The 11,509-nt window shown below is 34.4% G+C and overlaps 1 protein-coding gene across 1 annotated transcript; it reads left to right on the plus strand.

The window, feature by feature from the left end:
- Nucleotides 1-1,743: 1,743 nt before the first annotated feature.
- Nucleotides 1,744-3,741, plus strand: LOC128220045 (galactoside alpha-(1,2)-fucosyltransferase 1-like). Its single transcript, XM_052928292.1, has 2 exons — nt 1,744-2,344; nt 3,039-3,741. Exons 1-2 carry the CDS (start codon nt 1,744-1,746, stop codon nt 3,455-3,457), a joined length of 1,020 nt encoding a protein of 339 aa, XP_052784252.1. The 3' UTR covers nt 3,458-3,741.
- Nucleotides 3,742-11,509: the final 7,768 nt, after the last annotated feature.

Raw genomic sequence — 11,509 nt, forward strand, 5'->3', positions numbered from 1 at the left:
ATTATCAAACAACAAAGTAATATGAATGAAGATAACAAAGAACAATTACTTATCTTAGAGACTGAGCTAAATGAACTAAGATGCAATACGCTTAGAGGCTTCATTATTAGATCTAGAGCAGACTGGATAGAAAATGGGGAGAAGGCAACCTCATAGTTTTGCAATCTAGAAAAGAAAACTATTGCTGATAAACATATTATTTTATTTTATCAAAATCGTGACAGTCATAGGGATTCCATTGACTCTGATCTTCAAGAAAAACTGGATGAATGTTTAATAGTTGGATTAGAATTTTCTATATAATACTGAAGTTGCTGTTCAATTATATGGATATCTGTCAGATTTTTTTAATAGGTAGAGATTGTCGGCAGGGAGATCCAATTTCTCCATATTTATTTATCATATGTGCAGAACTCCCTTCTTTTAAGATAAGACATTGTAATGATATAAAAGGTATATGGATCGATGGAGAAAACAGTGAAAACTGCCATAGAGGAGTTATATAGTTTTTCGCAATTATCAAGGCCTAAAAGTAAATTTTAATAAAACAAAGTTTGGATTGGTACAATAAAATACTCTGCCAGCTCCATTAAAACAAACATTTCGATCCGCTATTCACGAGGTTTGTCATAAAATAGTGATTCACGATTCATTGACAGGTTTAATCTCGGTCCAAATTATACCTTAAACTACCGTTAAATATCGTGAACCAGTCCGTAATAACATTAACGACCGAGTATTCCAATTGCTTAGCAACGTGACAAACGACAATTTACTTCAATCTGGCGCAAATAATAAAATTTATTTTTCATCAAAATAACTTAATATTTTTCCTAATGTATATATTCATGACAGTCACGTTGTAGATACTGACCAAAAGATATGAGACATTTTTGACAAGTTTCGAGGATACGCCTGTTTTAGGATTTCCTATTAAATAAACAAAATATCACATAAATATTTTACCCGGTCTATCATGTCTATTTAAAAAATTAGTAGACAATTCATTATAGTTTCCTCGCATTAAAAATATATATCTATAATGTCATGTAACCATACATTTTTATACCTAATAAAATGCTTAAAAACTACCCTTAGTTGGACTTATTTATTAAATGTATTCTTCCAAATAAATGCATTTTACTTAATATGATATTAACTCAAAATGAAGTGTTTTAAAACTTTTAAGCAAAAATGTTAAGAAACATGACACTAAAGCGGGCGGAAATGCCTCTCCAAAAAAGTCAAAGTGAAAATTCTCGACTATGTTATTAAAACAAGTAAAATATGTTTGACCATCTATTTAAATATGTCATTGGTTTTCTTACAGTTAGATTTTTTCACAATAATTATTCACTCTTCAACATTTGAAGTTCGATTTTTCCATGCATGTGTACTTGTATTGAGCGTGCACAGATGATAACTAATCAATGCGGAGTCTGATGTACGTCGCGATCTGTTACATAACCTGTTAATTCGTAACACAATTCTCTTCAACGAATCATCCAATACATAACCCAGGCGTGTGATATGAATAACCGAAGTATCTATATGTGTTTAGTAATGTTTACAGCATTTATTGTTGCATACATTTGTTTAAAACAAAAAGCATTAGCTCAATGGGATGTGAGAGGTGTTTTGAATTCCCAAATTAACAGGATAGTTCAAAAACATCCAGAGAAAACTTTTGGGGTAAGAAATTATTCTTCGCTAGCCTGCGATCTCGATAACGGTGTTTTTAATATGACATGTTTTGAGATATTCTGGCTGAAGTACGGACAACACAAGGGACGAACATTTACTGAAAAACGACGGAATTCAGTCAATGACGAATCAGATAGTTACGTTGCGAGCAAAAACAAATCTTGCGACACATTCATTCCATCCACTAAACAAATGCGGGAGGGCATAAATGGTGAAACGCATCCAGTGTGTAACGCTGCTTGTAGAAGAAAATCTTGTAACACATATATGTCATTCAAGGGTCCTCAAGGTAGGGCTGGAAACCTTATGTTTCAAATAGCGGCCTTGATCGGAGTGGCCAAAAGACGAGGTTTCACGCCACAGTTGCGGTACAATCATTTCATGTTTGAATGGTTCCAAATGTCGCGGCTTTACGTTAACGTGTCTGCAGTTAACGAAACAAACGTCGGTGAAGAAAAGTATGGTACGTATCAGAGAGCGGTGGAGTCTTTAGATGGTGGTCAGAATTGGACGCTAGGTGGTTATCGTCAAAGTTGGAAATATTTCGACAATGCAAAGGATGAAGTGCGAAAAATATTTACTTTGAAAGCTGAATTCACGGACAAAGCAAACGCATTTCTGCATAATATATCATCAACAGGTACACATTATTATGTTAAATTGTATTTGATACCTTTAAAGGGACAAAACACCAGATTATACCATTGTAAGAACAATAAACATTGTCAAACAGTTAAATAAATATGATCTTTGTTTACAACGCATCGAATCTTACTTACTGATCCATCACATCACGTACGATATTTTTCCAAAGCGAAATTAACTTGGTTTGTCTACAACGTATATTCCATCAAATTAAAAAAAAGCTTCGGTACATATGTCTGTACTTATGACGGCACCTTCAAATGCTAAATATACATACTATAAACTCGGAAACCATTATGCGTTATTTATAGACGGATAAACTCCTGAGACCGCGATAAATTATTATTTTAATTATGTAAAAAAGTCATCATAGGCTTCCTACTACTTCGAATTGGTAATTCTAGGTAAGTTTTGAGAAAATAATGATTTTCTTTTCGGAATATCTGGTGTCTTGTCCTTGAAAGATATTATCGGTTTTGTCGATCAACAACTTAGGTTGACAATGACTAAAAAACAATAAAACCTCCACGGCGAAACAAAATGACATTTCATCTTAAAAACCATATCTGTTTATTTCGCACAAAAGGCATACAATTTCATTGCAGCATCTAATTTGTTTTAACTTCCCATTCGTGTCGTAGCTAACAAAACCTTCATACCTATTGTTGATACTATTTACAATATTATAGGTGTAGTAAATGTGTGTGTGCACGTTCGAAGAGGCGATATAACATCAGATGCTAACGTCAAACTAGGTTATGTTCCGTCGGACGCAACATACCTAAAAAGATCTATGGAATACTTCAGAAGCATGTTTCGAAAGAAGACAGTCCACTTTGTGTTCATCAGTAATGGTATGGAATGGTGCAAAAGCATTACGTCAGGACCCGACGTGTATTACTCCCCTTTTAAAGAAGCCGTCCTAGACTTTGCACTCATGGTTTGTTGTGATCACGTGATTATAACCATCGGGTCATTTGGTTGGTGGGGGGCTTGGCTATCTGGTGGAATAACCGTGTATGACTCGTCGTGGCCAACAAACGATACATATGTTGGTGAGGGTATGAACAGAAGTGATTATTATCCAGAACACTGGATAGGTCTATAAACTGTTTTAAGGCCGTCAAATAAGAAACATAGCAATGCATTTATAATATTTGACGATCGTAAATGCTCGAAAATTCTTTATTTAATGGGACTCAACAAATAGAAAATGATTTGTTCCAAAGCTTTTAAGAGGGCAAACTCAACGGAGCGGCCTTGCTCTCATAAGGCCGACACAGTATAAACAATGTGTCAATATAAGTACATCAATTTATCTCGCATTCCATTGACAAATAGCTTTAATGCCCTTCACTACGATATATGACTTTGATAAAAAAGTAAAACCAGTTTTATTTTCCGGATGTAAAATTGCGAAATTTGGAAAAACTGATGTCCCTGAAAGGGACCTCATTAATTTATTGAAATTTAATGTTCAACATGAAAAAGATAACACCAAATTACATGGTCTACGGTGGAATAAAAAAACAGTCAACATAAAACAAGAATTGTATCTCCCTAGTTGATCGATTACAAGGTAAACATAAGCTTAACTCAAAATAATCTTTCAGAGTTAGCGAAAGTGTTTCAGACAATGCGTGATTTTATCCCTAGGTTCTAAACCGTTAAGACCATTCTTTGCAATTACTGTATTTTTGTACAGCCATAGTTATGGCTAAATAGTTTAAATCACCAAAAGCCAAACGAATAATTCTTTCAACAAAGGCACTCTGTCATTGACAGGATCAAAACTCTGACTAAATGTAAACGTAAAATGTTCCCAAGGTTGTTTTTAAAAGCGTTATCGGCACATTTATCTATTTAAAGCACATTTTTCTTCAAAGATTACATACGGAATAACAACGCTATCAATAAAATTAATGTGTTCACTGCGATACTGATGATGATTGATCTCACTATCTGCTGATTTGTAATACCTTTGCGAATGGCAGGCATAAATATAGAAATTTAAAATATTTAAAAATAAATTTAGTAAAAAATGAAGAAATTGAAAGAAATAACTTAAAGCCGAAGAGACTTTTTTCACTTACACTGTATAGTATCTCTAAAATAGGAACTGTATTTTTCACTGAATACTTATAATAAGATACAATCTTCTTATTAAAATAACGATAATTTTATCGAATTATCCCAATTAATGCTTAATTCCTAGATGCATTGCTTAATGATAAGGACAACTATTTTTAAAGCGCCTTTAATTATTAGTTTCGTTTTCGACACGTAATTACGATATATCGCTTATAGTTGAACTTCCTCGTCTAAATCATGTGTTTCTGATTCAACATTGTTAAATCGTTTTTTTCTGGAATGTCACATATCTATTATCGTGGACAATATCTATTTCTGCAATATAATTTTGCCCATACCAATCAAAGGTTCAAACCTAAGAGTGCACAACACAGAGTATGAGCAAATGAGAAATGGACGTTAATGCATTCATGCAAAGGAATTACCTTGAGTTCGTCCAAAATTAAAAGAAAACTTACACATCAAAGATTTGAATAATGCCATCAGAAACACGAAGATGACTAAAGCCCCCAGATAAGACAAAGAAACGCCGGAGCATAACTAATACGTTGGTAAAACTCTGCGCGTATATATTGCACGACTATTCACACTGATCAAATAATGTGAAGACGTTCCAAAATAATGCAAACTAAGAAGCAGTTGCCAATCGACTTAAGCTCGGATCAAGTGTTGATTGTGGTATGTTGTATACGCAGGGTGTATTTGATTCGATTCGGCACAGTTTCATACTTAGAAAATGAAATCTCCTGGTCTTAAAGGCGTTTTCCTTAGACTGATGGTTAATATGTATTCATCTCTTGAAGGATCTGTTCTTGCAAATGGAGTTATGTCCGAATCCGAATCCTCATCATCCTCCTCATCCTCATCATTCTCATCATCATCATCATCATCATCATCATCATCATCATCATCATCATCGTCACCAATATCAGCGGTTATTGAGCTAATGTGTTTTCTTATACCCTTTTTAACACAACCTTGTTTTTAAACTGAAAATAAATGTATCGGTTCATGCCACTTTTTGCCACCATAACGCCACTAAAACACAAGAAACCAATACCATCTTTAAGGTAAATAAATATGCACTGTCGATTGACACGATAAATTTTAATTATAAAGTTACTGGGACCAAAAACGCATTTAATTATTAAGGGGCAATGATTGTGATGAAATATGATGAAAGGTGATATACTTATTAAAGAAAATCCATCATGTCAAACTCTTGTAAAACAATGACTTTGTAGAATGTTTCGTTTTGCCCTCTTAATGAAACTACTATATTAAACAGTTTCGTCTTGGTGTTCGACCATATTTGTGGGTTGATAACAATCGTGAATTTACCTAATTTACTGCAACTCTATATAATGTAGAGCAGATTAAACGGCGCATGCGCGGAGTAAATTTAGTTGACAGTTAAGGTTGCCGTTTTCTGGAGGCAGTTGAAGCTAACGTTGTGAGCCCGAATTTAAAATAGGTGAGTAGTCAGCTATCAAATCGTTATGACATCTATTCAATGCAAGAATAATATGTTTGTCTGTGAAAATATTTAAATACAAATATTTCATTTAGGTTTCTTCCTTTAATATCGTCGTTGTACGATTTTTTGTTGATCATTATGAATAAAAAACGAAACGAGGTCATCCCAGTAAAATTATGTACGATGCCAACACACTAAGTTGATTCTAGTAACCTACATATCAACATTTTGATGATTTTCAAACGAAACGTATAATAACGTTCATTTTTCGCTCGCTCCATTTTCTGTAGATCGCCAACATGAACTTTAACAAATACTTAGAGACAGGGTTACATGTATGTCTCTTATCAATTGTAATGTTATATATAGTAAATTGTATATCACTTACAGATGCAGTTCATTGTTTGCTTCTAAAATTAGCTTTAATATAGGACAAACTCGCTAAAGAAATGAACTATACATTTTCTGAGCTTTTGGTAGTAAAAAGCAATGTTAAACCAAGCATGATAAAACCAATATAATAAATAAAATGTAATTAAGTCATCTTACCCATTCGGCTAATCTTATCCTATCAAGATCGCAAAAGGCAACACAGAACCCGGATAAATGCAGTCATGTGAAAAATACTTTTTGGGTTTTGTCAATTAAAGCTCATTGATATTCTTACTTATTTTTTTAACTTAAAGTGTACCAAACTGTCTGCTTTGAGGGGAAAGTACGGATATATCGCTACATTTAACAAATTAAAAAAAATCAAAGATATTGATTACTTTGAATACACATTAATTGATTCATTTGTCTCACAACACATTTATTTAAATGTACTTATTCAATATTAACACAAGTTAGGTTACGAACATTTGCAAGACACTCGTTTGAAAAATGGGTCCTTTACCTGTCCATAGGGAAAGGTATTCAATACTCAGCTTAAGTTAATCTTATGGTCATACATCATTGACTTCATTCATTCGATTGGTCAGTTATTGATAACAAGTAATCCGATTAGCTACATCGTTCTTATGTCAGGTTGTAATTTTCATTTATAAGTCCAATAAACTTTATTTAATTCCAAATTATCGTAAGTACAAATAATGGCCCCTGATTGACTTAGGAAATTATGTTCTGTCATTTTCACTTATAACTCCATTTTTTAAAATATTTTTACCCAAAGTGAAACCTTGTTATTAAAATGACGTTCGCCGTTGTTCAGGCGGAACGGCATTAGAGCGGCGTCAAACTCACCTATGGTATATAGTATAGAATTTGAGTTAGATTTGACAAATGGTGAGCAAACTTTATATATGAGAAGAGTGTATGGAAACCTTTCATGGGATTTAGTTTCGGGTTCCTATGGTCAATGCCAAGATCACTGTTACTAAAAATAGAAAAATCGCTGGTAATGAATAATTTTAGTTAGGGTTGACCTATTGCAACCAAATTTGAATTATAGATTTTTTTTATAGAGATCTTTCATGGGATTGTGTTTGGGGTTCAGAGATTCATGGTAAAGGTCAAGGTCACTGTAACTAAAATAGAAAAATGGTTAGTATTGAATAACTTTTGCTAGGGTTGACATATTGTGACAATCTTAGTACATAAGAAGAGCTAATGCAGACCGTTCATGGGATTGTGTTTGAGCCGCCATAAGGTCAAGGTCACTGTTAAACAAACAAGGCTAGTGCTGAATAACTTTTGTTAGGGTTGACATATTGCGACCAAAATTGATATATGGGAAGAGTTTATAGAGAGCTTTCATGGGATTGCTTTTGCCGGGCCCAAGGGTCAAGGTAAAGGAATCGGTTACTTAAACCGATAACTGTTTTGTACAGAATAGCTTCATTTAGGGTTGAAATATTGAGTCCAAACCTGGTATGTAAGAATTGTTTATGGAAGCTTAAAATGGGAATGCATTGGGGGCCCTTAGGCTGGTGGTCAATGACACTGTTAATTTAAATCGAAAACAAAACCAGTTCAAACTGAGTCTCACACCGAAGCCTCAAGTATTATCAGAACAGTGTTTGTAAAATGACATATATTGAGATATTCTTGCTAGAGTACGAACAACACAGAGTACGAACATTTACTGAAAAACGACGTTAATCAATCAAGGACGAATCGGGCAGTAACGTTGCGTGTAAAAACCAATCTTGCGACACATACATGACATGCTCTAAACAAAGAAGGGGAGTAAATAAATGGTAAAACGCATCCAGTGTTCAACGTTGCTTGTAGAAACAAATGTTGTAACACATATATTTCTTCAAAAGACCCTGGATGAAGGGCTTGAAACCTTATGTTTCAAATAGCGACCTTCATCGGAGTGGCCGAAAGACAAGGTTTGACGCCCCGGTCGCGGTACAATCATTACATATTTGATTGGTTCGAAACACAGCGGATTTATGTTAACGTGTCTGTGATAACGAAAAATACGACGGTGAAGAAAAGTATGACACGTATCAGAAATCGTTGAAGTCTTTAGATGGTGGACGGAATTGGACGCTAGGCGGTTATCGTTGTAGTTGGAAATAGTTCGACAATGGATAAAGTAAGAAAGATATTTACTTTGAAAGCTGAATACACGAGAAAGCAACCGCGTTTCTGCAAAACATATTATCAACATGTACTAATTATTATATTAAATTGTACTTGTTACGTTTAAACGGACTAGACGCCAGATGATACCATTGTAAGAAAAATAGGCATTGTCAAAATCTTGTATAAATATGATCTTTGTGTACAGCGCATTGAATCTTAATTGCTGATCTATTACATCGCTTACGATAGTATTCCAATGCAAAATTAACTGGGTGTGTCTACCGCGTATATCCCGCTAAATTTGATAAAAAGCTTCGGTATATATGTCTGTACTTATCAAGGAACGTTCACATGCTAAATATACACACTATAAACTGTGAAACCATTATGCGCTATTTTTAGACGGGTAAACTCAGCTGAGACCACGATAAATTATCATTTTAGTTATGTAAAATAACTCATTATGGGTTTCCTTCTACTTCGTATTGATAATTCTAGTGCTGCTATGAGAAAATACTAAACTTGCCGTTTTTCGGAACATCTGGTGTCTAGTCCCTTAGAGTTATTGTATTTTTGTCGATCAACAATTAAGTTTGACAATGACAAGAAAACAATATAACCTCCTCGGTGAATGAAAATGACATTTCAACTTTATAACCATACCTGTTTTCTCGATCGTACAAAAGGCATACCATTTTATTCCGGCATCTCATTTTTTTTTTACTTCCCATTCGTGTCTTAGCTAACAAAACTGCCCTATCTTTGATACTATTTACAATATTACGGGCGCATTAAATGTGTGCGTGCACGTTCAAAGAGGCGATATAAGAACAGATGCTAACGTAAAACTAGGTTATGTTCCGCCGAACGCAACTGACCTTTATAGATCAATGGAATACTTAAGAAAGATGTTACGAAAGAAGACAGTCCATTTTGCGTTCATCAGTAATGGTATGGAATGGTGCAAAAAATACGTCAGGACCCGACGTGTTTTACTCCCGTTTTAAAGAAGCTGTACTAGACTTTGCACTAATGGTTTGTTGTGATCACGTGATTATAACAATCGGGACATTTGGTTGGTGGGGGGGGGGGGCTTGGCTATCTGGTGGAATAACCGTGTATGACTCGTCGTGGCCAACAAAAGATACAGATTTTGGTAAGGGTTTTTGATTGAATCTTTATTTCCTCCATTATATGAAGAGTTAAACATAAATTTACATATATATATATACATCTTAAGAAATGTTCGGTCGCGAATCATGGGATATTAATATGCATGAATATTGTTTTCTTATTATTGCTGTATTTTGCCAACAGTTTTCAAAATATACTTTACAAATAAATCACAAAAGCAAAATCAATGCACTGTCAAATCACCAGTGACCAAATCACACAAGTTACGCCGTCTATTGCATTTTGAAGATAACATATCGCCGATTGCGGTCATTAACGTCTTAAACAGGGGAGTTAGTTGTGGACTTCTCATGAGGAATACTGCATTTAATTTAACAGAAAGGTGCAGAAAAACACGATATTGTCACCTAGAAATGATATAGTTTTAAATGGACCGCCATTTTTCGACCGTGTTCAGAAAATGCAGCTAAATTGCACGATGCATGTCGGAAATCACAAATCGAAGCTACAACACACACGATTAGTACAACACAAAAAGTAAGACATGGATCATCAGTTCTAAACATGATGTTTGTTTAAAAAAAGAAAGATTGTATTCATGCATTTTATATAAATAAATAAAAAAAAAAAATTGTTACTTCCAAATATTACGTTGTGTCGAAGTGAATCGAATTCGAACGTTTCCGAAAAAGTCACCATTTCATGTTCACTTCTCTCTGTCTTGTTGTTTGTCAGTTAAGCAACGTGTTTACATACTGAGCTTGAAATAATTCATAATCTTGTTTTGATTTTAACGCTATATCACGGCCTCTAAACGCCAGCTCCACCACTTTACGGTGGTGCAAAGAAAAAGAGCTGTCGACACTTTCGTGGTGGAGCTGTGCCCTATGTTTACATGAACAAACGTGAGTATGATTTATATTTTATTTGATAATTTCATTTAACGGACATATTTCGAAAATCGGAGAATGTGGCACTTCTACTGTAGGCTGGTTACTATTTCGTTTCAATATTGTGCAAACTGTGGTGACAGGAGTTTTTCTCCCGAATCGGACTTGTGCATATTTTGAGATCTGATTGCATAGCAAGTACATTTCGGTGCTTACACACCCCGTAAGAACATTCTCACGCATGCAAACATAACTATTATGTATAGTACCTATGCCGGAACACAACAAAACTGATAAGCACTTCTTAAAAAGGTAAAATGCACATATTTATAAAAGTGGTGGCGCTGTTGCCCTAGTGGTGGCGCTGTCGAGTAGTGAAGGCGCTATCGAGTATGTTTTGCGCTTGAAGTAATATAAAATATTTTACTCTTATTGATTATCACTTTAAGTAACGTTTATAGTGAAAATAAAATTATATACGAATAAACTCTATTATTGTAAAAAAAACAGACGAGCTTATGAAGAACATGCAACGTGTTGTTTGAATCTTAAAGTGTCCTGATAAATAAATTAAGTGACATACTAAGCAGTAGGATGGTGGCATTTAGTTGTCATAAAATATGTCTTTTAATTACTGTAAAACATAACCGATGCTCATACGTACAAGCAAATATTGCAAAACGGGTTTTAATTGGGCCCACTGCAAGAAGGAGAGAGGTCGGCAATCGTTCCACCAAAAAATCCTTTTCGTTATAACTAAATACAAACATGTAATATTTCTATAAAGTGTATGCCTCATTTGTAGGTATGAATATATATAGGATAGAATATGCATTCCGAGACTTCCGTTTTCAGGAAAGCATGGTGAATAAATATTTAACAACGTTTTGGACCAGAAACGTAATTTGCTTTCGTTATAACAAACACTATTTTGTACATTATCAGCATTTGCCCACGATATTTGAGAAAACTATAAATTGCTCAACATATTGCTCAGTAAACCGAGTATAGTGTACATTTTTCCGCTTAGCCT

Source organism: Mya arenaria, chromosome 15, assembly GCF_026914265.1.
Source record: "Mya arenaria isolate MELC-2E11 chromosome 15, ASM2691426v1".
Classification (NCBI taxonomy): Eukaryota; Metazoa; Mollusca; class Bivalvia; order Myida; family Myidae; genus Mya; species Mya arenaria.